Source organism: Osmerus mordax, chromosome 6 (genome assembly GCF_038355195.1).
Source record: "Osmerus mordax isolate fOsmMor3 chromosome 6, fOsmMor3.pri, whole genome shotgun sequence".
Lineage (NCBI taxonomy): Eukaryota > Metazoa > Chordata > Actinopteri > Osmeriformes > Osmeridae > Osmerus > Osmerus mordax.
In genome coordinates, this window is record NC_090055.1 from 3,963,337 (window position 1) to 3,989,511 (window position 26,175).

The 26,175-nt window shown below is 40.3% G+C and overlaps 3 protein-coding genes and 1 long non-coding RNA gene across 4 annotated transcripts; all 4 read left to right on the forward strand.

The window, feature by feature from the left end:
- Positions 1–2,599: 2,599 nt before the first annotated feature.
- Positions 2,600–3,699, forward strand: LOC136944883 (uncharacterized). Its single transcript, XR_010876799.1, has 3 exons — positions 2,600–2,629; positions 2,736–2,794; positions 2,888–3,699. It is a non-coding gene; the product is annotated as an uncharacterized lncRNA (long non-coding RNA).
- A 3,395-nt stretch (positions 3,700–7,094) lies between these two features.
- Positions 7,095–14,828, forward strand: csf3r (colony stimulating factor 3 receptor). Its single transcript, XM_067237829.1, has 17 exons — positions 7,095–7,250; positions 9,127–9,228; positions 9,503–9,571; positions 9,869–10,168; positions 10,309–10,438; positions 10,584–10,759; positions 10,974–11,143; positions 11,272–11,443; positions 11,697–11,779; positions 11,920–12,127; positions 12,491–12,679; positions 12,828–12,929; positions 13,209–13,355; positions 13,444–13,587; positions 13,702–13,798; positions 13,883–13,964; positions 14,061–14,828. Exons 3-17 carry the CDS (start codon positions 9,514–9,516, stop codon positions 14,619–14,621), a joined length of 2,619 nt encoding a protein of 872 aa, XP_067093930.1. The 5' UTR covers positions 7,095–7,250; positions 9,127–9,228; positions 9,503–9,513; the 3' UTR covers positions 14,622–14,828.
- Positions 14,829–15,068: 240 nt separating this feature from the next.
- Positions 15,069–18,338, forward strand: mrps15 (mitochondrial ribosomal protein S15). Its single transcript, XM_067238437.1, has 8 exons — positions 15,069–15,300; positions 16,094–16,159; positions 16,253–16,328; positions 16,464–16,512; positions 16,752–16,836; positions 16,940–16,998; positions 17,444–17,635; positions 18,001–18,338. The coding sequence occupies exons 1-8, from the start codon at positions 15,144–15,146 to the stop codon at positions 18,106–18,108; spliced, it is 792 nt and encodes a 263-aa protein (XP_067094538.1). The 5' UTR covers positions 15,069–15,143; the 3' UTR covers positions 18,109–18,338.
- A 1,872-nt stretch (positions 18,339–20,210) lies between these two features.
- oscp1b (organic solute carrier partner 1b) lies at positions 20,211–26,151 on the forward strand. The gene is made up of 10 exons (XM_067238383.1): positions 20,211–20,322; positions 21,299–21,453; positions 22,143–22,310; positions 22,491–22,571; positions 22,683–22,786; positions 23,488–23,616; positions 23,752–23,821; positions 24,068–24,207; positions 24,525–24,588; positions 24,874–26,151. The coding sequence occupies exons 1-10, from the start codon at positions 20,211–20,213 to the stop codon at positions 24,991–24,993; spliced, it is 1,143 nt and encodes a 380-aa protein (XP_067094484.1). The 3' UTR covers positions 24,994–26,151.
- Positions 26,152–26,175: the final 24 nt, after the last annotated feature.

The window sequence follows — 26,175 nt, forward strand, 5'->3', positions numbered from 1 at the left end:
GAGAGAGGGACAAATTGTGCCCAACAGACATTGCTTAGTCAGTTTTGGAGATGAAAGTGGCAGCAAATAAGATTTCATAATTAATTGTTGTCCAAGTATCAGGCTCAGCAAGTCCCAATATCTTGCTTCTCACGTTAATGAATGTTGTTTGAAAAGAGAATGAATTGGAGGACTTGGTAATTTGGTAATGTGGATACTAATAGATTACCTTCTCCCTCTCTCTCGCCTCTACACTCTAATTTTCTCCGTCTTTCTCTCTCTCTAAACCGCAGTTTCTGACTCACACAGTTTTCTCTTTCACTACATGTTGTCTCTTCTACCATCTATCTATTCTCTCTCTTTCAGTCCCTCTTTCCCTACCTCTATCCTGCCTTGCTCCCTGTGCTGATTGTAATTCATGCTTTGGGGCAGCCTTAGCCCAAAAGCTCAAAGAACCTGGTGTCTGGTGACCACAACCACAGACAGCAAAGGTAGTGGGAGGATGAGGACAAGGTAAATGAGGAAGAGGAGGGAGTTGAGGATGAAGGTGGAGGAGGAAAGGAGGGACACACCAGGAATGAAAGTGAAGTTGTAGAATTACGAATAGAAGCAAGTTAAAGATGATGCCTATTTTCCCTTAGAAATCTAGATGGATAATTAATTTGGAATCTTGTGATAATGACAGGCTGCACCTTAACCAGTGGCTATGTGATGTTGCTAGAGCAATAAAATGAAAATAACCTAGATTTAGAAAAGAATCCTCAAAAGGAATTGAAGGAACTCACACACACCACAGCAACCATTGCAAAAGACATGCTCCAGTGAGTGCTGTTTACTGATTTGCCGATTGGGCTAAAGAGGGCAATGTTCAGCAATTCAATCTACACAGTAAACACCATAATTGGATTGTGTGCTTATGTGCTTTGATGTGTTCAAACCTCAAAGGATGGCACATTATGAGACCTAATTGATTCTGATACATATTTACATGGATTTGTAAAATTAGCAGCAAACAAATCTCTGGTGAGGGATGTTAATTACGCCTTTAACGGCGAGGTTATGGTTTATTCGTGCCCTGGTACTACCATTACAGTAGTTCCATTTCAACCACAGACCAGTCCCCAATTTCATGGAGATCACACAGCTGACTGTCAGGGTGAGATCTCCCCCTTTCTCCCAGCCCCGCCTTGGCCTGAGAGGAAGTATTGACCTCCCCTAACCCTAGCCAGCTGAAGTAGGATATATCCCTACTTGGGATATGGATCTTGTAAGCACTTGTCCCCTGATGTCAGCCTAACCTAAAAAGGAGACGAGAAAACAATTTAAGCCTCCTTTTTATACAGCCGCTACAAAGACAGTTTAATTTATAGACTGTCTGGGATGCCCTCTTTATAAAGCAGAGCTGCACAGGTAGAGGAGAGTCATGTCTCAGTCATGACAAAGCACAGATGCTTTCTGAGTGTTGGAACAATGCTCCGGGTCGTCCTTGGTAACCTGGAAGCTGCTGTTATTATATTTGGCAACATTACTTTCCCTGGTGACACCTCAGCCTGAGAAAAGATGAGCTTCTTAACTGGGCAAGCATTCACATTCTTGGTTTCACATCACCTTCAATTGGAAGTCCATTACTTGCAATGCCACTTTTCAAATAATGGTAGGCCCTATTAATTACCAAAGTATGAGTCCAGGGTAAAGGTGAGCGTGCAATTATAGAATTAAATCTAGGCGCCGTTTAGCTTGTCTGTCCCCCTGACAGAAAAGATTTGGGCGAATTATTAAATGTGCTCTAGCCTTCCTCTGCTTCCTTGTGTAGCATCCTCACACTTAAAGCAATGGTCTCTTCAAGAAGTAATAAATAAAATCTATTGATGTTTTTGTGCTTTTTAGCTCAGATTAGCCCAACCCTATTGTTAAGGTTTTACCATGATGCTAACTTACACAGTTTTAGGTTGAGAACAAAACAATAGCTTTACCAAAAGTGTGTCATTTAGTAGCACGTGTCATAAATGCTTTTAATTTTAAATTACAGATAATTATCAAGCCTATGTCAATTAGGAAATGCAATTAAACGTAACCCACACAGGTAGCAAGTGCTGCTAGCAAAAATCGATTTGGAGATTCAGTAGTTGCCATGGTAACAAAAATGAATGTTATCAGGACACCTACATTTGATCACTGTTTACATGTTCATGGTATTACTGCCTTCTACAGCGGATGGATGAGCATGCATTCATATCTTCCTTTTTCAAAATTAATACTTTTTTCAGTTTGAAACTGTGATTTTGACCCAAAATTATACTTTATATCAAACCCCTCTGCAAAGTCTAGTTTGTCCTTCATAAAGTCAAGTCATGCTTTAGATGCGTCTCTCAATCTAACCGAAGCAAAAAGGGCCACAATGTGCTGCCGCTCCTCTATCTAATCAGCTGGTGTAATGAAGCAATTTGCCTAATGGTTGAGCACATTCAATGTTTGGGTTTGGTCTCCATGACAACGCAGCTGTCTGTAATTTGTTAATCAAGTCAGTGAAGGTTAGAGACTCAAAGTGACACCATATTAGGAGTCAAGAGGTGGTGAGGTGCTTGAATCCTTAGGCTTTTTTGTCTGCTCTACCAGTAAAGATGCATATGCTTTTGGCAGGTTATTTAAGGTATTTAATTCAATTGGATGTTTTTAAGGAGGGGTGACATTTGGAAATTTTTTATCTTTATTCATTTTAAACTTTCTTTTGATTATGACCTCCTTTATTTTGACAGTGTCCTTTTGCTTCATGCTGCTTTAGCTGGAGGCGTGTATTGTGCCAAAATTGCACGAGGTAGGTCTGTACTACGTAATTGTTGGGGTAAAAACACAACTCAGAACTCCTCACTTCTAATAATTTGACTTTTATTGTGTGGTTCTGCCTAAGCCAGAGCTGCTGCCATGGGGCTAGGACACCCTGAGGCCCCTGACCCGCTTGGACTTACTCGTCTTGGGAAGTTTCCCAGCAATCCCGAGCCTAGAGGACCAGTCTACTATGAAAGTAATGATGGCCCAAGAGAAGCTGAGACTAAGTTTCCCAAGGTCTTTCAAAGCCAGTTCCACCAAAGTGCAGGCTACCCAGGATACCCTTGGTTCAACAGTCAAGCCACTCCCAGAGGTTTTCTTCCCAAACATGTTGCATTGAACCACCCAGATCATGATCCCAGACATTTGGGAACACCTCCCAGAAGACAAGTTGTCAACCACTTTGAACCAGAAAATGAGTTTGCCCCTTTAACTTATGTACCGGAGTCTCCCTTCAAATTTGACCATCACAACAGGCATACTCGTATTCAGTACAAGCCGAGATCATTTGGATATTTTGCCCGTGGTTCCGTTAAGCCTGTTCCACGTGATGATGCGGTTTGGGGAGGGTTCCTACAGCCCCAGAGCAGGAGTTAGGAACAGTAAAGAAATCTTTGGTATGGTCCACTTGCCCCTTCTGGAGAAGGCCGGTTCCACTTTAGCAGGAACCCTGCTAGTATAAATGGCTAACCAGCAGAATTATCTCCTGACCTGTGGCCAGGGACTTGACCTATGAACATGAAACGATTGTTTGAACAAGGCACCCACCATGGGTGACCTGATTGTTAGTTTGTGTTTTCTGTGATAATCTGAGGCTATTGTCTTCTCAGTTAAAGGAAGGGGCTTCTGTGTCATCAGAAGCATCTTATAATAAATGAAATTTTTCAATCAAAACAGTTTCTCCCAGAGCCCTTTGTGTTACTAGAGTGCCATCTATTGGTACACGCCTAAGCAAAAATATCTCAGAACATGATGCTGTGAGCACACATGCTGTAAAATAGACGGTTGATTCTATCTATGTCCTACTGTCTATCTACTCGCCCTCCCTGACTCTCGCTAACAAACAGTATGTGTTGTAATAGTTCATGTTGTGGAAACATCAGGGTATTGGACTTGACTTGGAAATACCGTTTCCCTAAATCAAAACAATTTGTGCTAAACTGACATGAAAACAATTGGATTTGGCATCAAATCAGAGATGTCGTAAAGTACCTTTTGCATTCAGTGGAAGGGCTTTTCTCAAGTGTCAATCCTGGCTTTCATCTCTTCCTGAATAGTGTTTGAGGGCTGCAAAATGGAAGCCAGATAAGGTTACACTGAACAGTCCATAAATCATCCCCAGCACCGGAGCGGGAGCCAACTATGAACGCTCATCCAGAACGCAAACAGGAAAGTAAGTGACAGAACAAAGTGAAGCAATTAACTTGGTTTCTTAGGAGCGGGTAGACTGGGAAGAGTGGTCATATATCATGTCAGATGGACAACTTGCACAGGGATGGAAGGTAAGGAGGCCTTGTCACCCTGGTTGACTGAAACCCACCTGGAAAGAGTTAATTTGGTCCTGGTTAGTGAAGACAGGTCATGGGCTTCATTGTATGATGTTATGATTAGGACCTTGGTAGATCTTCCCAATAACCAGAAAGAGGGAGAGATTGCAATTTCCAACAGTGCAATTTCCTGGTCAGATCTTTCTAGAGAAACTGCTTTTGATACTCCCATACTTCCTCTATATTCCATATTTACAGCTACACACATTACACTATCATGACAGAGAAAAAAAAAAAAAAAAGCATTGGGGGAAAAAAGCATTGGGGGGAACTTTGCTACAGCAAGATAACATGACAAACACATTGCCACAAGTAGTGGAAGCATTTTGTAGCTATGACACCACAATTGTGTGCCGTTCCTCGATCAATGAATAAACAACCTGGCTCACTTGCACGGAGCGAAAGAGAGAGAGACAGAGTCAACTGTCCATGAACAAACATTGGGGCGAGAGCCAACCTTGGCCCTAACCTGAGCGATGCTAATTAAGCACACTTGTTTCACAAACACTGACAACTAATGTCGAGAGTCAGTTTCACAGCACGTGAATAGGCTTCAAGTTATGCTCTGCTGAATTCCTCCCCCCACTCCTCAAAGGGGTGACAGCGTCTGCGAAGCCCTAGAGTGAAGCACATCTCATGCACGGTGTAACGAGGGAAAGCATAACATTGCAACGCCTTATGTAAAGGCATGTTGGTTTGCTGCATTGGGCCCATGAGTGGACATGGCCAGGGATACACATTTCTATAAGCATGCTTAATTAATCCTGCCGCCCCTAGACCTTTCTCGTTATTTTGAAGAGCCTGGTCTGTTTTGCGGGATGTAGGTAATGTCGGCACCTCGTAAAACAGGTTTGTCCCTTTCAAGTTTGGAAGGTCAAGAGATGATCATATGTAAATAGAGTTTTTTATAGTACCTATTTTTTTTTTAAGCAGATCAAAAAGAGTTGCATTTATTTCACATGGTACTCAGGGATTGCAACCAACATTTAATGGCTTTGGGCACCTCCAAAGTATTACAATGGGAACTGACACACATTTCATGTGGCACAGCAAATCTATCCCACTGGTTGGTTTTTATCCCTGCATCTCAAAAAATACAGTAAATAAAATATTTCTCGCCCCCTATTGTTGCCCTAAAAGGTATTACATGGTAAGTGCATATCTGTCCTTTCCCATTTCAGACAGCAACATGCTCAGCTATTTAAACACACCCCTTTGTTGCGTTATTTTAACACGCCTCTTCAAAAGTAATTTTGTTCCTAACACACAAACCCAGGAGACACCTTGTGGCTAATGTGTTTTTTTCTTGGTCCTTTTCTCCTCGTGTCCTCCTCTCCCACACCAGCCTCTCAGCGCCCACAACAGCCTGCCAGCACCACTGACCTGTGGTAAGAAGGAAATCAATAGTCAATTCCATTTTGCGGCCAGTGTGTGACAGGTACTAGATAGGAGTGGATTGGGTGCGTGTAAGGAGCAGGAGCGTGAGTCGGAGCTTGTCTGACCCCGTCCCTCCCTCCCTCTCTCCCTCCCTCCCCCTGTCCTCCTCAGGGTTCTCAGTAACAGCTATGCACATCCACGAAGCCCCACAGTCCTATTTCCCAAAACCTCTGCCTGAGAAAATAAGTCAACTTGCGTGTGGGAGACCAGGAGGAATGTTTGTTTTTGTTTTTTACAGACTTTTTTTTTTGTGTGGGGGGGGGGGGGGGGGGGGGGGGGGGGTTGACCCACTTGAGAACAAACACCAAATATCACAGCAATGTCTACTTTGGGAGGTTGTAAATGCAAATTTGTTCAAGAAATTAACAGGGAAGCGATGTTACATTAAATTAAGTGCATACACAGGAATCACAATCAGGGTAGGGATTCATCAACTCAAGTTTGCTTCCGGCCCCGAGGTAATTTTACTGCTCACTGAAAGGCAGAATGTTAAACTCAGTGGATGGGGAGCACATCATTCATTGCAGCTGATCAGGGAAAAGATCAAGCAAAATATGGCAACTGCACAATAATTACCTTATGCCACTTTAATTAGTATCAACTTCTCTTTACTCTGTTAATTTCAATTTAGTGACTAAGTTATGCATCGCTTTGATTCTTTCTCTGGTGGTCTCTGATTAACAGGTTTCATTATGTTTCTAAAAACACCGGAACGAGGATTCAGGGATGTGGGGGTTAGATTAAAAATTGAGTGTGTGGGTGACCTGCTTAAAATGAAGCTTCAGAAAGATAATTGATGTTGTGATTTAATTGCCAAGTAAACATGATATGGCAGGTGGATGGGAGTGTCCTCTGGAACAGTGCACTTAACAACAAATTTAAGAGCTCTCTTCCAGAGTTCTAGATCTATAAGTCACAGAATGTAGATAGTCACAATTAAAGGGGCCTGCATCCCTTACTATGGACTCTAGGTTTTCTAGACATATTTTCCATCTGGAGAGAAACTTGTGGCTTTACCTTTTCTGTAACAAATTTAACCTTAATATTAGATTAACCTAATCATTACATTCAAGTCTTTTTTCCAACACTAGAATACATAAATACAAAAAAGATATCTAAGAAGTAATAAATACTGTTATGCACCCTTCCAATTAGAATTAGCAACCTTCCAATTAAAATCCACCTTCCCCTAAAATACAGTATATACTTCTCATGGTAAAAGGCACATGCCTCAAAATCTGTCACTTTCTTTCTTAGAGTTCTGCCCTGTCATGTGATGGGCTACATACAATCTGGTGGCTGTGGCTGTTTCACAAGCCTATAGCTAATTCAAAACAAGGATGTGGCTGCTTGATTAAACACAAGTGCCCCTTGAATATGAGCTACATTCAGGGAGTTCATTCCATCTGACGCTTTCTTCATCAAAGTTGATGAAAGCCCTCTCTGACCCTGCCGCTGTTTGTGAGTAGCGCTTCTCTCTGATTGCTTTTCTTTATCTTCAGATCAAGTCGCTTACTGTTCCTTTCATTCTGATTGTACTTGACACTTGAGCCAAACAGAAAAGAAAAAATAACAATATTTGATGTTGGAGAATGATACTAGGCCACAAGGCTGGAAAGGTAGAACCTGGATTACAAAGTTAAAACTTAAAGTCTAACTTCTTTGTTAATTTAACTGGTAAAAATGTGTCCTATAAACTTCAACCCGTTGAAATTTGGCAAAGAATATGTGGACACAGTTCCGCAATCATTTTAACAACATTATGTTTCAGACATTTATAATCTGTACATTTCATTTGGTGTATTAATTGAAAGAATAAGTTATATAAGAAACTTTTTTTTCAACACATGATTCAGTTTGAGTGGGGTAAATGTCTTTACACTTGAACTTACATCCATGTAAAAAGAGGATATAGAGGATTTTGCTTTCCTCTTTTTAGTTTTCTCAACAGAAGAAATTTCCGGTCTCTCTGGCCTCTGCTGAATACCTAATGTGTTTCTCTTGTGGGGAAACACTTTTGTTGATTTACAACAACAAAATACTGTATGAGTTCATAATTGCCATCAGTCCTAATAAAAACGTGTTAACGGAATATAAATTAAATAGTTAACAGAAAATAAAAAAAGAGAAATAGAGACAGGACTGACACTGCTTTACCCAAAGAGGATATTGCCCAATATCGAGAGAAGAGTATGTTGTAAGTAACATTCTACCGCAATAGGGTGGGAAAGCACATAGATATATATATATGGGAAAGCATGTCTGTATGTCAAGTATACACATTGTTACAACATCACTACACATTGTTACACAACTCATCACACATTGTGACGTTGCAGTATTATCAACATTCCAGTTTTTCAGTGGTGGAGCGGATTTGCTTCAAACTGGGTGGTAACTGTGTATCTTTAAAGCCATCACATTTGTCACACATTAGTTTTTATGACAGTCTTTTAAAATTTCATGTTAAGTTGAGTTTTCCCATGTAAATGACAATATGGCTTTCAGACACAAAAAAGATTGCAGTATTTCAAATTCTTTATGTTTATTTTAAAAGACAATGCACCAGACTTGGCATTAAACATGTTAGATTTAGTTGGATACAGACAAACATTTCCCTACTTGATTAATGGAGCACTGCCACTCTCACTGAGTTTTGATGCTTCCAAAATAATGTTGGGACAACATTGAAGGTAGTCACAAAAGAAATCAAGGCAAATATAACATTCTTTTTCTCATTTTGAGACAGGCAGTAGGGGCGCTAATTTGTCAGCCAGAGGCAATTAGCTCACTGTAATAAGACAAAAAGAAAATAAATGGCACAGCAAAGTGGAGACTTGTATGCACGAAGCTGATAAGAAATAAGGGAAAGACTTTCACACAATGCAAACACTACTCACATGGCAAGAATGCCTGGCTTGTCTTGGAATGTTCACAGTGACTTAAGTGGCCACATTGTCCTACTAAAACATTTTCAGTGGACACCAGGACAAACAAGAGAATAGCTTTACCGTTGTGTTAATTCAAGCTAAAAGGAGTTGTTCCACTTGTAGAAGAATCCCAAATAATGTGTTTTTTTGTACATCATACAGTGCCATCTAAAGAATATTGATGGTGGTGGCGCAAGTCTCTCTTTTTTTCAAGCCCAAGGAGTTAGGACAGGGGGTTTCACAACCTGGTGGTTTCAGTTGCCTCTGGGTCTGTGTCCCCAGGATGGTGATAGCAAAGCAAGCCTGTGCTAACCACAGAGCAACAACAGCCGTTCAGACTACTTCCAGGAAAGAATAGCAGTAACCAGCTTAAAGACAGACAATAACTGTTTTCTCTATCCTCTTAGACCGCACAGAGGCACAGACATGTCCTGACGGTAGCCATCTTTCCAGTGGAGTTCCGAACAAGGCCCCAGAGTGATCACCAAGTCTTATGTGAAGGTGGAATGGTGAGTATTTAGTATTGTTTGTTGGTTGAGTGTGTACTGTAGTTACATGTTAACATAATTGAAGTTTAGTTCACAGAAGTATTCAGTCAGCTTGTAATGGTTAAATTCCGTGAAATCTTTCTGATTGGTTTTGATGAGGTATAACACATCCCTTCCCCCACATTAAAATACATTAGTGGCACACATATTCGACTGTTGTTTGGATTCCATGGGTTGCCATTTGATTTAATCATTTCTCATTTAAAATCAGTCATTTATTTTATGTTCCTATCAGCTTTAAACGCCATGGTATCGGCCTGGGTTGTCGCTATACTCCTGGCATTTGTGAAAGGAATGAGAAATGGTGAGCTGTGCACCGTCTAAATTAAATGAGAAGTTCTAAATGGCACCACTTTGCCAATTGTTGCAAAGACAATTGATTAGAATCCACACCCACATTGTTATAAAAAAGTGGCATTTGTAAAAGCAAAACCATAGATATGATAACAAAGTATGCAGATGGAACACTCAATATACCCAATTATGTGGTATCTGTAAAGATACTTTTCCTCCCTGTTTCAGGGTGTGTTATAACAGATATACTTCCAAATGCCAACCATTCTTTTCTTTTCTTCCTGCGCCTCTTCCCCTTTATAAAAAGTCAACACGTCACTGTGTAGTGAGGTGCAGACTTCCACCCCTGTGGTGGCTACAGGGTCACACGTAACAGCCTGGTGTGTCATCAGCAATGACTGTCCTCTGGCTGAAGGACAAGATGTTCATGTTCAGTGGCACCTTGGCCAGCACCTCCTTCCCAGCAGTCCTGCAACAGCCAATGAGAGCGGGAGCATCTCCAGGGTCTTCATCTCCAACTTCACAGACACCAGAGCTTTTCTCACATGCTGTGTCCTGGTGGGCCAATCATGCCAAAAGGTTGGAGGAGTGGAGATAAAATCTGGATGTAAGAGTGGTTTTGTTTCTTTCTCTATTTTTTTGTGGCGCATCATGGATTTAGTATATGGCTTCAATGTATACATAGAGGATTTAGCATAGCCTACAGCTTTTGCATTTGGCTAAACCTGAAATCTTGTGTTTCCATAGTTTCACCTTCAGTGCCTCAGAACCTTAGCTGTGTTACTAATCTCACTACACCAAGCACTCTGACATGTAGCTGGGACCCTGGGAAGAACACCCAACTGCCAACACAGTACACCCTTCACACAGAGATCAGGTATCAAAGGATATGCCTTCTCTGAAGGTTCATCTTATGAAGTGTGATATATTCATAATGCAATTTCAGATTTTATACAATACTTTAGATGTCATGTTTTGAGAATTGTTCTGGTACATGATAATTTATTTCTTAATTTCTTCAGCGACTTACCAAAGAGTGAGAGAAAGAAAACGTATGAAATTCCACTGGGGGTCCATCACTTCACAATTCAACGTGGGGATTTTGTCCTGTTCTCGGATATGGAGATATTCGTAAGAGCCGTGAATGCTTTGGGACAAGCTACTTCAAAGCATCTGCTTCTGGAGCCTGTGGCGTCAGGTAAGGATGCAAGAAGTGTGTAGAATCTGTTGTGATGTATGTATGTATTTATGTTCAAATCTGCTAATGAACTCAAAGAAAGAGTATTTTAATATTAAAGTACTGTCACTGGGAAACATTAAAATCTAACATGGGACTGTAAAAGATTGGCCCAGCACGATCCTAAAATACTGTACTATGAATACTGACAATGAATGTGACTCTCATATTGCAGCAAAGTTTGACCCTCCAAACATTGTGGCCATTCAATCAGAGCCCAATAGTAATGGCTGTCTGAAGTTCTGTTGGAGTCTGTCTGATCAGCTATTGTGGGTACCTGAGACCGGATTAAACCTGGAAGTGCTACTGAAACCTGCAGACAAAGAGCGGTGGAATGAGAAAATGGTGAAAGAACATGTTATACGGTGCCGCCTTGGAACACAAGTTGACTTAAAAACTGACAATTACTATTATCATCATGTGGCGTGTGTGTGTGTGTGTGTGTGTGTGTGTGTGCGCACGTGTGATCCCAGCTCCCAGCATCGACGAGTGTAATCCCAGTGACCCCTGTGATGCATGGTACACCTATAAAAGTATGTCGTCTACTCCATGGAAAGGAGTACCTAGCACGACTCCGAGTTCGATACAATCAGAGCCCCTGGAGCGAATGGAGTCACAGCCATGTTGGAGTCACACAAGAAAAGGGTATACTATGCATCAACTTTAACATGGCAGATTTTTGAGGAGTTATACATTTGACCTTTTTCTTCCTTTCACTAGGCTTACTTTTCTTTCTACTCAGTATGCTGTAGTAATGTTCTACATTTTCTATCCTGCCATAACTTTGGGTGAATTGATGTATTGACTTGTGTTGGCGTTTTTTCAATCGTGTTCTTTCTCAAGTTAATGAGGAGTGGAGACCTTTCCACTTTTGACTGTCTTCCCTGTCTCTTCTCAGCTCCTACTGGAAGACTTAACTTTTGGACAAAGGTATCTTGGGAGCAGAGCAAAAAGAATCTCACTGTGTGCTTGTTGTGGAAGGCAAGAGACATGCATACACACACTCAAACACACAAAATAATACAGACTGCAAAAAAACTAAAATTGACACATGACACAATGTTGTGTTTTCTTTCATGTTGGCAGTAGTTCCGAAACTATGTTCTTCTAATCCCTTTTAGCCGTCCAACCAGTTTCGTGCCAATAGTAAGAATGTGTCCTACATCGTCTCGTTCCTGAGAGCACGAGGGGAGAGAATCCAAGTGTGCTCGACATCAGCCAGCCGCTGTACTTTTCAGCTTCCCAGAGAAATCAGAAGAGTGTTTCTCAGTGCTGTGAATGCTGCAGGGAGGTCCATTCCAACGGAAGTGCCTGTGATTCTGAACAGAGGTAGCCTATGGATTCTTTACTTTGTGGGTCTTCCCACGTGTTTGAATATTCATGGGAAGGATTCAGATGTTTCCCGCAGGACGAAGGGTTCATGGGAGTCAGGTGGCTAAGCAGTTAGGGAATCGGGCTAGTAATCTGAAGGTTGCCAGTTCGATTCCTGGTTGACATTGTGTCCTTGGGCAAGGCACTTCACCCTACTTGCCTCGGGGGAATGTCCCTGTCACTGTAAGTCGCTCTGGATAAGAGCGTCTGCTAAATGACTAAATGTAAATGCAAAATCATTGGATTGTGTTATAAAAAGAGACGATGTATGTCCTATTTTGCGTCTGTGACATGAACAAGAACTTTGTCGCCTTTCCTCAGCTCTGCCTGCAGTGTCAGATGTCAGTGTGATTTCTCATGGGGACGCATCTCTAATGGTAGAGTGGGCGAAGGTCTCGCCATCTGACATCACCGGATATGTGGTCGAGTGGAGACCCTTGTGTGAAAATGACCCACCCCCCATATTCTTTGACTGGAATGATAGAAATCAATCCAGCTTTGTCATATCACGTATGCCCAACAGTATTTTTTATTTATTTTAGTTTTGATTCAAATCCTTCATTGTGGACAAGATGCACTTCACCGATTTTGTTCACACGGGCCATTTCTAGGGATGCATGAACATGAACTTCCCTAATCCATTTATTCTTGTTTGCAGAGGGCATTGAGCCGTATAGGCCTTATGGGATCTCTGTGTACGCAACGTATAAGCATGAGATTGGCATTTCTCGAACCATTGAAGCATACTCTAGACAAAAGGGTAAGTCGGTAAAGACTAGACTTTGCACCTTGGTCTTTGTGAGATCAAAGACTGAAATGGGGGGTCTTTGACCCCCTTTGGGCAAATACTAGGTGAGCCTATAGTGCAAAGAAAATTACTTTGATACAATGCTTCCCTCTGCTGGGCATATGCTGAAGTAAACCTACTTTAGTCCCCTGTACTGTTTATGATAGCCCTGTGTTGTGAAAGATCAAAGTGTTTATGACTATTCCTAATATCATTTTGTGAGATCTAAGTGTCCTTCCGTTTGTATGACAGCCCCATCTGAAGCTCCAATTCTGAGGATAAGAAAGAACTGGCATCCACAAATTGAGCTGACCTGGGACGAAGTTCCTTTAAGCAAAAGAAATGGAATCATCCACAGCTACAAGATATTTTACTGGAAGAAACAGGGAAATGTTAATGGTTGGGGAATAATATATATTTTGCATTTTGCTCTGATTGGCTTTCACTGAATAAGTCATGCAATGACACTTTTCCACACTTTTTTCAGTTGTGAATGGTGACCTAACACAAAGGACAGCGGTCTTAAATGAGATCAGCTCAACATCCTTCTTAGAAGCTTTTATCATGGTCAGCACATATGGAGGGAGTTTTAACGGGACAACAGTTCAGTTTGTCAAACCTGAGACCATAGGTTTGTATATTCTGTCAATAAATCTTTATACGTGTGGTGGTGATGTATATATGGGTGGTACAGATTCATCACAAGAACAGAATAAAAGGCTTATTTTCTGCTTCCTTTTTTTAGATGCCCTGGAAGTTGTCATGGCAGTGATTGTAGTTTGTGTTGGCGTGTCATTGTTTGTCATCTGTACAGCTTTAATCTGTCTCACAAAGCAGAAGCGGTGAGCCTTTTACTAGTTCATCATATCAGCATTGTTGTTATTATTATTGTTATTTATCACCACATAATCAATTGATCTCTTAAGGCTGAAGACCTGCTTTTGGCCCATGATCCCAGACCCAGCTAACAGCAGCATCAAGATGTGGACCACATCAGAAGAAATCCAGGTGTTTCATTTTGTACTATTTTTAGCGTTCCTCTTTGTGCATGATAATATTGTGATAAAAGCAAGCAAATAATTAAATCCTATTTCCGCAATGTAGGATACTTCTCCAATCCAGGAATTACCCTCAGTCTGCCTATCTAATCTCAGTTTTATTGACATCCCCAACAAAATACTGGAGGAAGGGGGTGTACAGTTTAAAGATGACCCTTGGTTGGACTATGGAAGTGGCAACGATACCAGTGACCTAGGCGAGTCCATTTGTGGCTCACCACTCAGCCCTGGTTACTCCGGGTCACAACAAGAATCAGTTATATATGGCACTGTAATCTTTGTTGGTCCATATGCGAGCCAGCCAGCAAGTACGCCAGCATGCCAGCCAGCTAGTCAGCCAGCTAGTCAGCCAGCAGCTCAGCGAGAGGCCCAGTCTCCCAAATACTTGCGCTCAGAGTCCACTCAGCCACTTCTGTATGAAGAGGAGCCTGACAGCCCCAAGCCATTCCTGGACACACACATCTTTAACCATGGGCTACCTAGTGAAGAGATGGCCTTTAGAGAGTGTCAAGATGGCGCCCAGGGACAGGGAGGGGTGGGCTTTCTTTGGGAAGACTTTCCTTTGCTTCGAGCATTAACGATGAATGATGCTGAAAATGACATTTAACCCCAGTTGTTTATTAGACATCAAAGAAATGATCTGAATTTGCATGCAGGTTACATTGTTCATTTGGATTCCAAGAACATTTAAGTGTGAAGTGCTACTAACCCCCACAGTACTGTACCTAACCTAATCAATTGAATTTCTTGTACTGTTTGCTCTGTACCTATGCTTGTTTTATGATTGCTGCTGAATAAAAAAATTACACATGATAATAAAAATGTTTCACATTAATTGGTGATAATATTATCTGCTAAGTTGTGGATAAGTGTATAGAAAAGTTAACATAATTGCATTTATGCTGCATAACAAGATAATCTTGCAGGGCATATTTACAATAGCCTAAATATTCGATGTAGTTTTTGTCAAGCGTTGATTAAAATCAAGCATCGATTAACTAACCTAGACCCTTCTTGATCATGTTCTACTAGTTTAGTCTAGCAAAATGGCGGCTCTCCTGTAGGGGACAAATGCTGTCAGGATTTTAAAAAATTTAGTTGAAAGAGTCAAGTTGTTTGTATATCAACTATGTTCACAAGCTTGGCACTAAGGGGTGCTTTAAAATCGGCATCTATCGTTTTGCGAGAAAGTGGTATTATATCAAGACTAAATGGGACTACCCCAGGTCTCCCTTTGAAAAGTGGAGCATGTTTATCGCATTTGATTGCAAGGCCTGCAAACATTGGTGAGTATGGCAACAACAACAAAAACACCACCTACCTTTAGCTATAACTATGTTGTCCTACTGGATAGATATGTCTTCGGGGGATTTTAATAGCTACCTGGCTTAGAGCTTAAATATTTTTCTAATCTTTGGTGATTGTTCTTTGTATCATCAATACGTTCTCATAAAAAATGTTCTCATTAAAAACGTTTGACTATGATCTGTGCATGAATTAGTTTTATTTTTTCCCAAGACGGAGATAAAAGGAAATTATTAAAAACTGTATGATTTCAAGCAGGTCAGTAGATGGCACTGTACTTTCCAGAGGCCATGATACATCAGAGACAGTCTTGTGGATGTATCATATTCCACCTAGGACATCGCCTGTCAGAATTAATGATCTTATGGCAGTTATTTATGTATGGTGGCAAGGAAATGCTACAACATTTGTAGAAAAAATTAAACTAATGCTAAAGTGGGCTGGTTATTTGTACCTAGTGACCCAACAAGACTGATCATTAATGAGTTCTGCTGATGAGTGGTTTTGATCGAGGATGTGGGGAAACCACAGATGTCTGTAGCGTTTATCACCACCACACTAAATAGGCTACTTATATTGACAGTAGGCTACCTTTCTTCCTTGCTTATTGCTCTCATAAACACAAAGCAAAATAGACTGTACCATAGCGATGATTTCTTCATCACAAGACAAAGTGCAGAATGTTCTACAGTTGTCTCAAGTTCAGCACATGCTCCAACCCACTTGTTAGACTAAATGTATTTAATGTGAAAAATTTTGATTATCTTCCTCCAGGCACTGGAAGCTTTTCCATTCAGCCTGTTAGAAACTATGCCCGAGCTGCAAGGAAAAGGAAACCAGGTATGTTCTTTGAGAAAACAAATCTTCTTTGGAAGTATCTCACTGTTTTTTTAAACTATGTAACAAATACTGTGGGCACTTGATTTGATGCAGTGTTTCAAAGCCAGCTCAGTGATCTTCCTCCAACGATGTTGAAAATGGATTATGCGGTGGTTCCCCTTGCTCAAACGTATGTGCACTATTTTATTAATGTAAACACTGATAAGAAACTTCATCCATGTTCTTACTTAACAATAGGTTTGATTTATTAGATTCATATCCAGTGCAATTTGAGTCTTCATGGTATTATTTTCTGTGTTGACAGAACTGATGACCTGGTCAAGAGAATACTGACATTGGAACTAGCAAGCCATGTATGTCCCTGTGTTCTCCATTGCTCTGCTCTCACTGTATTTTTCATCTTTCCAAGTGTCCATAAATTATAATGACGCTGTGTATTATAATGACTTTGAAGTGTTCATAGGCTAATTTATGTTAATGGTATTGTATGCTGTTAGTAACTATCAGCTGCTAGTCAACAAGTCTCTCTAGAGGGGCGACATTTTGGGCCTGATTTTGGTAATAATTGTATAATCCCTTGACACATCCTCAGAGTGAAAAGTTACGCTTGAAAAAGGAGCAGCTGATTGCAAAAGTCCAGAGGGATGAATCTGACCGCAGCTCCACCGAAGTCAAGAGTAAATTCTAATTTTCAAAGTCGAGAGCAAGACACTGCTTTTACTTGAGGAACGGTCAAGTCATAATATGCCTAATGTGTGATGTTTCTTTTTCTTTCTTCAGTTGCCCTTTTGACTGTGAGAATCAGGAACTATCAAGAGCACCTGCACAAACATGCAAAGGTGTGTGTATGTGTGTGGAACATAAGTCATGTTAAAGCCGCAATAGCAGTGACATGAACACATCTTTCCACACATTTCATTATTACTCCCCCGCCTCTTTGGTAACAGTTTTGACAGCAGGATATCCTGTGTACACCATGGCCTGAAATTAGATTGAGTTGTGGTAATGACTGCATGCTGGGAAATTATGACAGACCATACATATTCCACAAACAGCCATTTGTAAAATTCTGTACTATTCACTGTTGTCACATTTTTACCCATTATGATAATTCAGTCCTAGTTACGTACGTCCTAAAATGTCCCCAACTTACACTTTCAGTAAGAGAGGTAAATGCTCTTGAAGGAGATTATATCCAATATCAAGTTTTCCCCTATTAGTTATTTTGGTTGATTGTCATAACCCCTTAATTTTATGTCCTCTGATTCAATACATTTACTTTAGGACAAAGCTAACAAAAGGAGGATGTTGATGGCCATCGACAGCAGGAAGAAGATGCTGAAGCACCTGAGGATGACTCGCTATGACACTTTTGAACGTGTCTGCCAGGAGTTGGATATCACCTACACATTCCCCCCCGAGTATTACAGGCGGATCACCCGACGCTGGCTGACCAAGAAAGCTCTCTGCATCAAGGTAGAGAGCTCAAGGCCTTGCGCAATCGATACTTTCATAATTGAAATCTGCTAGCAAAAAGTTTACTAATGATGAATGCATGACACTGCAAATCTAGTTCAGGCAGGTAAAGTTTAACATAAATATTTATTGACTGAGCACAGACACAACTTTGGCGGTCTGGTTTTGCTTCAGAAATCTGCTTCAGAAATTCAACTGGAGACTATATCTCTAGACATCAATGGCAGATATGGTATTTTCGGCTGATACATTGTGTTTATATCGCCACCTGAACTAGCTTCATGTCATTGAATAATGTTAATTATTATAACTTGTTTATCATCATTAGCATGGTTTTGGCTGACCATGTGTTTTTTCTCTCTCAGGTCTTTAAAGAGGTACAGAAACAGAAAGCAGAACTAAGGAAGAAAATTATCAAATCTTCTCACACACAGGCTGACCAGCCAAAGATAACAGCTGCAGTACCCCAATAATATTGTTAGTATTGAAGCATGTTGCCGCTTTTACGATTTTAAGGGAATATTAGGATTATTGTTTATGAGAATTGTTGTTGATGCACTCGTTTCTCATTTCCCTCTGCAAAAACAATTGAAATAAAAAGTACTGTGTCTGAAAAAATATTTCTGATGCAGTAATGCAGATTACTGTTTAGCGGTGGGGGTTGTATTTACTTGATGGATATCAATAAATCAACTGTGGTTCATCATTTGCAAGAGTTTTTATTGAATTGCTTTGGGTGTGACTGCAATGTAGACATATATGATTGGGATATAACTAAAGAGGATGTGAAATAAAGGAGTTGTACTTTCTGTTGAGATTCAACCTAATGTGTAAAATATATCATAGTACACAGTGACTTCCCTGAATTGACTTTGAAGATGAAGAATTCCTACAAAAACTTTAAAGAACAAAAGACTTATCTGATTTGACACAATATCACAATATTTTAACTGTTTCTCAGTTGAGCAATTTCATTTTGTATGTATATATTAGTTTTGAGTCATTTTTCCATTGAGTGATTGTGTGAACTTGATCCTGTGTTCACTGGATAAGAAGAAGAACATGTTGATCATCATAGGAAGTAGAGCAGTGAGTAACTAACCAGCACTTTGCAGAGCAAGTGTGTCACAATTTCCTGTTTAGAATCATCAACTCAGATCTGTAAAGGGTTAGAGCAAGCGACAGCGGTGGTGAGTGACATGCTTCATCCTCTATCACATTCGAATATACAATTACGTTGTGTCAAAAATAACAAATTCGGAATTAATGTCCTTTGCATACTAAACTGCAAAGATTGAATTCTATGAATTACAAAATGTTCTCAGCACCATGTTTTTCCTTTCAAGGTTGGAAAATTACCAGACATTAGTCATTCCTGTCTTAAAGCATTCTACATTGACCGTGTGATTTGTCTTTAAAAGGCTAAAACTCCTCTACGCTGACTGTCATGTCAAACCCAGTGATAACCCACCAACCTGGAGCAGGGTCATATGGTACCAATGTTCAGACAGGGGACTGGAGTACCGGACTATGTTCCTGCTGCAATGACTTCCTAGTGTGTGAGTACGGAGTTACATTGCATTATTCAGCTCTCCATCCTGGAAACACATTACAGAAGTTTGGCTTGGTTTAATGGTTTTGGAGACCTGTATTTTACAACAGTGTTCAAATGTGTTACACAGGTGGCATAGGCTGCATCTGTCCAATAGCATTAGGTTGCTACACAGCTAACAAGTATGGAGAGAATCCGTGTTTGGGATGTTTACCAGGAGGTATGACGGCCATGAGGACTCACATGAGGTTGACTTACGGTATTCAGGTACGTGCCCTCACAGACAGTATGCATTAGACACTCTGGAGTACAGACATGTAGTTACACCATATTTTATCTGTAAAATCTATAGCTGTGCTGTTACAATACTTTTGTTTCAGGGGGTGTTTTTTTTATTGTTATTTGGGGTAATGTTTATTATGCTCACCAGTAACACAACATTTTATTCTTTTCTAACAGGGGACAGTATGCAATGATGCCTTGATGACCTTTTTTTGTGGATTGTGTGAGATATGCAGAATGGCACGAGAAATTCGCATCAGAAATGGGGACGTTTGAGTTGACCCTGTAAACAGAACAGTGCCTCATACATAAACACACACTATGAACAATTATCTCTGTTGAATTCACTTTACAAATAGTAATATAACAATAACCTTAGTTGTTCCCAAGTGTCTTGAAATTGGAATAGCTTTTGTTATTTCGTGTGAACATTACATTAAAAAAATAAAGTTTTTTTTGTATCTGAAGCGCTGTTATCTGTGCTGTCTCGGGGCTTCAATTGTCACTTGTGTAAAGTGGAATAACGTACTTCTCCCACCTTGACGTAGACACGCATCAGACATTACTGATTGGCTCGTTTCCTTCGTGACCTGGCAACGAAAGGAAGCTTAGCGACGCTTTCTACCATCATCGAATGGCTTTCCAGCTAGCTAGCTAGCTTGATAACTAAATTGTCAAATTCGACTGAGGAAACAGGTTATCGACCAGATTATTTCTATTCTATTCAGACAACAAACAAACATGTCTTCGAGGACGCTTCCCCTGCTTTTCATTAATCTTGGTGGAGAAATGTTGTACATTCTGGATCAACGTCTACGAGCTCAGAACATCCCTGCTGACAAAGCCAAGAAAGGTAGTGAGCCATTCAGCTTCTAAGCTAGCTAGCTAACATGCTAGCCCCCTGTACAGTGAGACGTTAGTTGACTAGCTAGCTAACAAACAATATTAACCTGATATCAGTTGGGAGTGGAATTTGTTAATTAATTGAAAAGCAAAAGTCTCTCTCTCTCTCTCTCTCTCTCTCTCTCTCTCTCTCTCTCTCTCTCTCTCTCTCTCTCTCTCTCTCTCTCTCTCTCTCTCTCTCTCTCTCTCTCTCTCTCTCTCTCGAGACCACTCTCATCTACTGACCTCTAGTCTATCTATATTTATTTATTGTAGTGTGATTAGGAACGACAAAAAGTTTTTAGGTAAAGAGCATTGTATTAGATAGCTAATTTCACCTATATTGACCTAACCACATCATGAACTATCTGGACAGGTAATACTTTTTATGATTTATTGGTTATCTCAGTTAAAACAAAATGTTGTTGCACTATTTTGCAACATCCTAACCTGGCACAAAGAAAACAAGCATTATTCATTTGCTTAATTAACTTTTAAACTCTCCGTCGTTGTAGCTGATTGGATAGAGAATGACAGAAGGAGAGGTATTTTGATGTTTCTCACGCAATGCATTCACTAGCTACATGCTCTGCTTACTCACAGCCTGTAGAGAAAACAAACCAACATGCTTATTCAGAAGCTAATGCAATGGTAGATTTCTGCGACTAAAAGAAAAAAATTGACCTTTTTACCCATTGGTCTTCTCAAGCACAGTAATTTATTATTTACTCACCCTCCCCATGCAAAACTGCATGTTTATTGGATGTCTACCTGTATGTAGACATACTGTAGATTATTTTAATGCTGTTGCTTTGTTTGGGGATAGGTGAATTATACAATGGCAATAGAATTATGCACTGCTTGCTGCAGGAACAATATTGTAGTAAGCTCTAGTCTGTAACCACATTTTATGTTTCCTGTACTTTTTTTACCTTTCCTTTGAACAGTGATGAATGACATCATCACCACCATGTTTAATAAGAAGTTTCTGGAGGAGCTGTTCAAGCCTCAAGAGTTGTACTCCAAAAAGGCTCTGAGGACAGTGTTTGACCGACTAGCCCATGCTTCAATAATGAGACTCAACCAGGCTAGCATGGACAAGGTAGGAGCAGAAGAAAGATGATCTCTAGCTGCTTTCAAGCAGCTACAGTTTACATTTAGTCATTTAGCAGACGCTCTTATCCAGAGCGACTTACAGTAAGTACCGGGACATTCCCCCGAGGCAAGTGAGGTGAAGTGCCTTGCCCAAGGACACAACGTCAGTTTGCATGACCAGGAATCGAACTGGCAACCTTCGGATTACTAGTCCGATTCCCTCACCGCTCAGCCACCTGACTCACCTTCCAAATCAGCACACCTCAGTTGTGCTGATTTTTATAGACTGGGTTGTGAGAAGTGTATGATGTTAAAACAATCTCATCAAATATTTGCACTGGATCCTCTTCTTAACAATAAATATACTTATCTAATTTGCCAGTAGATGTTAGAAAATCATATGGTGATATGATGTCATTACGTTTGGGATTTTGCAGTTTGCAATGGTGAAGTATTGAGCATATGCCCTAAATCATTATGTTGCCCCTTGCACCAATGTTTCTTTAACTTCATCTTTCTTTTAAGGGTGATGTGGTAGAACTAATTTGGCCAATACATTCTTTATTAATTATTAATTCATTCATATAATTATTTTTGGCTCCCTCTGGTGTACATGGTACAAATAAAAAAAATCTTAATACTGATGATGATGCCATCTTAGTTGATTGTTTTATCATTTTATCTTGATGCTAACAGCTTTATGACTTGATGACCATGGCCTTCAAGTACCAGGTGCTCCTCTGCCCAAGACCCAAAGATATACTCCTTGTGTCCTTCAACCACATGGATGCCATCAAAGACTTTGTAAAGGACACACCAAGTATTCTCAGCCAGGTGGATGAGACATACCGACAGCTCATTGAGGTACCAGAGCCTTGCTTCCATAGAGTAAATAGTGCTGTTGAATGTAGACTAGCTACAAACAGAAAGTAGTTTGATTCTATAACATGGTGGATGTGGATTCCAAGTACATTTGAAAAGGCCATGTGGTAATTGATACCAAGTTTAGCTTTTGCCTTAACCAAACATTGTTATTTTTCACAGATATATTCACCATTGTCTAGTGGTGAGTTTCAGCTAATTAGACAGACTCTACTCATCTTCTTTCAAGACATGCACATACGAGTGAGTGTTAGCAGTTTTACACTGCAATAAGGATTATTGAGGTGGTTAATTTATTAGTTTTTCGAGAAGATGTGAAATTAGCTCAATTCATTGTCTGATTTGTATGTCCAGGTGTCAATCTTCCTCAAAGACAAGGTGCAGAATTCCAACGGACGTTTTGTCCTCCCTACTACTGGTCCTGTTCCCCATGGAACACAAATTCCTGGACTCATCAGGTAACATGGAAATAATGCTCTAATTACACCCAAACAAAGTACAGTCCTAATAAACGACACTACTAGTCTATCTAATCACAACCCGTTGGATGCTGTAGAAGTTTGCTCTCTGTTATATATGTCAATTAACTTGGTGTCTATTTGATGCCACATACTGCATTTCTCCCAGATACTGCCCACTGCCACAGACTGTCGTCTTTGGACAGGTGTAACTGCAGCTAATTGCATTACCGAGGCGGTGTTCAACAAGCAGCCGTTTTCTAAATTTAGATTTGTCTGCTTTTAGTGTATCAGTGAGCAGCCGTGCTTAAAGTGTATATATCATGTCTTGGGAAGATTCATTATGTGTTTGGAACAAAAGGGCAAATGAAAAATCGAACTAATTTAGAAGTGGATTTCAGGATGTTTAACTGCTCCTGGTGTAAGAAGGCATCTTTGCTCTGAAACAGCGTGTGTCCTCAACATTATAATCACTGCATAGCTTTAATAAAAATATTGGAAGATAAACTGTATAATATATTCTGTTATTTTAACCTTCAGTGATAGTTCAAGTTCAAGTCTTTTATTGTCAGATGCACATAACAACACACAGTCAGACTGGGCACTGATACTAAAGCATGTCACAAATGCTAGGTTGTATTGGCACATTCCAGTCATGTTAAATATACATTTCTTAAATATTCTGTCTTTCATCTATTTAGAATGTTCAGCTGCAATGGTGAGGAGATAAAGAGGCTACAGTTCCGTAATGGTGGGAACTATGCCGGTGCTCTCCGTGAAGGATCCTTTGACATGTTTGGAGACAGGGTCATCAAGCTGGGCACCAATATGTAAGAATGACTAGCAAACCGTCTGCAGGCTGAACAGTCGTTATCAGTCTACACACTAAAGGCTAACCAAGGTTATTGGCCACTTTGCCTCATTTTTTTGTGTGTTTTACTCAAATGCTTGCTTGTTTACCACAGGTATAGTGTAAGCCGCCCAGTGGAAACTCACATGTCAGGAACATCCAAAAACTCTGCACAACACACTAAGGTAAGATGGTAGGTACAGCTACTCTCTGTAGTATGAACAAGCTTGCGTCATACAAAACCAAACTGAAGTTATATCAGTGTCCACTGTATTTGCTTATTAAACGATCAAATGATAGTTGTTCTGCCCAAAAGGTCATATGCTCCATTGTTGCTCACTGTTGCCACATCACCTAAATCCAATTATTACACAAGAACATCACCAAAGGTGATACTTCAAATTTGTAATATGCTCATTTTCCCGGCATAGGTTAACACAGCTCCTAACCCCCTAGCCAAGGAGGAACTGAACCTACTCGCTAGGTTAATGGGAGGTTTGGAGGTGGAAAAACCAGTTAATGCTGACAGCGGCTTTAGAGTCAATCTCTTTGCCACAGACCAAGAAGAAGAGTAAGTCCTCTTTTACATGTATAGGTTAACTTAAGATGGCTGAGCGGTTAGGGAATCGGGCTATTACTCAGAAGGTTGTTGGTTCGATTCCTGGCCGTGCTAAATTACGTTGTGGGCAAGGCACTTCACCCTACTTGCCTCGGGGGGGAATGTCCCTGTACTTACTGTTAGTCGCTCTGGATAAAAGCATCTGCTAAATGACTGAATGTAAATGTGATCTGTCTCTGCTATCGTTGTAAAGGCCAAACCTGCCTGTTTGTTCAAATGTAAGGACTATTTTTTAATTATGTATTTATTTTTGTCATTTTTGGTTGTAGAGAGGCTTTGATATCGAGGCCAGATGAACTATCATATGAAGTCATAAACATCCAAGCAACAAAGGTAAAATCAATCTAATGGCAACATTATTTTATGCGCCAGTATCAACAGTAACAAGCATAGGTCTTGCAAAGATTTTTTACAGTGTCACTTCAAAGACAAACTAATTCAAAGTCAGAAACCCGCTCCAATGGAAAAGCTAGTCTAATAGGCTAGGCTAAAGATTACATGTTACCAGAATTACATGAACGGATCTGTCTAACAGGATATTGAGAAGGAAGGCATAAGCCCACCTGGGGATAATTTTCTACTAAGCCATTGGTGGATTGACTTCTCTTGACTTTTCAGGATCAGCAGGCCAACGCGGAGCTGGCCAGGATCATGGGGGAGTTCACAGAGGCAGGAGAGCCATGTCAAAATACCAGCAGCAAAGGTGATGACCTTTTGGCCATGATGGATGGACTGTGATATGGTCTCCTTGACAACAATGTCTTGGGAAAAGGGTAAAGACCGAGTGGGTTAGGAACTGTGTTCTACTGCAGAACAACCCACAAAAATATGTCCGCTGACCCACGCACACACACAAAATCTTGGTGAGCATGGGGATTTGAAATGCCCTTGTGAGCAGGTCATTTAATTTGGTTGAACCAGTGACTTCCTTGCTGTGCTTGAATCTTCCTTTCAAAAGTTCTGATAGCCTAAAAAATACAGTAGATAATCAATAAATGTTGTCTTACTGAAGCGTTAATTTGTGTCTTTGACACTTATGTGCACCAGTTAATTTGGTGATTATCACCATGAAATGATTTCCAAATGACAATGTCTTGGACTTTTTACTAAACAGGTTGGTTTGGCATTTTCATTTAACCCTTGTTATCTTCGGGTCATTGTGACCCACCGTCGTATTGCGACAACTTTACCGCATACAAAAACAAAGTGAAGCATTTTCTTTTAACCGTCGGGCTGTCTCAGTCCCCCCACATCGCGAGGGTTAAAAGAAAATGCATTTTATTTGTTTTTGAATTGGGTAAAGTTGTCGCAACACAATGATGGTTCGTTGTGAACCTTTGGGTCATGTGACCCGATGGCAGCACAAGGGTTGAGTTAACTCTATATTCCTTATGTTATCTCCCCATGAGATACAAGGTCCTGGTTTACTTGTTCACAGTTTCTCAGAATGTAAAGCCTGTAGAGGCCTTCGTTTTGGTATAATGAACAATAACCTAAATTGACTGTGTGGGCCCTGAATGGAAACCCAAGTGCACTTGTTTTTGTGATTTGTAAGCACAAATCCTAAAAACATTCCCAAATAAGGCGCTACAGTACCTAATGTTAGCTGTATTCTATTTAGCTGTACAGGATTTAGCTTGTTTTTCCATCACAAAAGTATCAGCTACATGTGTGTCTGTCTATAAAGAAATTATGTACCTAACTGCAATATGTCATCATCAATTGGGATGTTATTGTTCAAGGGTTTTAGTGTGAGAAAACATTGAGTAACCAATATATCATATTAAAGAGATGCAATATGACCTATGGTCCGACATACAAATATATTTATGGAAATGTTATATTTATTTTAATTTGTTGGGTTTTCATTATGCTTTGTTTTGGGGGGTTGAGTAGATATTCAGAATAATGTCAATTTTG

What these genes read in the sequence shown, in the direction of transcription:
- mrps15 (XM_067238437.1), top strand. Translation starts at nt 15,144, where the DNA reads ATGTTCACAAGCTTGGCACTAAGGGGTGCTTTAAAATCGGCATCTATC. An exon ending in TGCAAGGCCTGCAAACATTG is followed by an intron (nt 15,301 to 16,093) that starts GTGAGTATGGCA and finishes ATCTTCCTCCAG; the next exon opens with GCACTGGAAGCTTTTCCATT. An exon ending in ACCTGCACAAACATGCAAAG is followed by an intron (nt 16,999 to 17,443) that starts GTGTGTGTATGT and finishes CATTTACTTTAG; the next exon opens with GACAAAGCTAACAAAAGGAG.
- csf3r (XM_067237829.1), top strand. Translation starts at nt 9,514, where the DNA reads ATGGTATCGGCCTGGGTTGTCGCTATACTCCTGGCATTTGTGAAAGGA. An exon ending in TGTGAAAGGAATGAGAAATG is followed by an intron (nt 9,572 to 9,868) that starts GTGAGCTGTGCA and finishes CTTTATAAAAAG; the next exon opens with TCAACACGTCACTGTGTAGT. An exon ending in TGTCAAACCTGAGACCATAG is followed by an intron (nt 13,588 to 13,701) that starts GTTTGTATATTC and finishes TCCTTTTTTTAG; the next exon opens with ATGCCCTGGAAGTTGTCATG.
- oscp1b (XM_067238383.1), top strand. Translation starts at nt 20,211, where the DNA reads ATGTCTTCGAGGACGCTTCCCCTGCTTTTCATTAATCTTGGTGGAGAA. An exon ending in TGCTGACAAAGCCAAGAAAG is followed by an intron (nt 20,323 to 21,298) that starts GTAGTGAGCCAT and finishes TCCTTTGAACAG; the next exon opens with TGATGAATGACATCATCACC. An exon ending in TTCAAGACATGCACATACGA is followed by an intron (nt 22,572 to 22,682) that starts GTGAGTGTTAGC and finishes TTGTATGTCCAG; the next exon opens with GTGTCAATCTTCCTCAAAGA.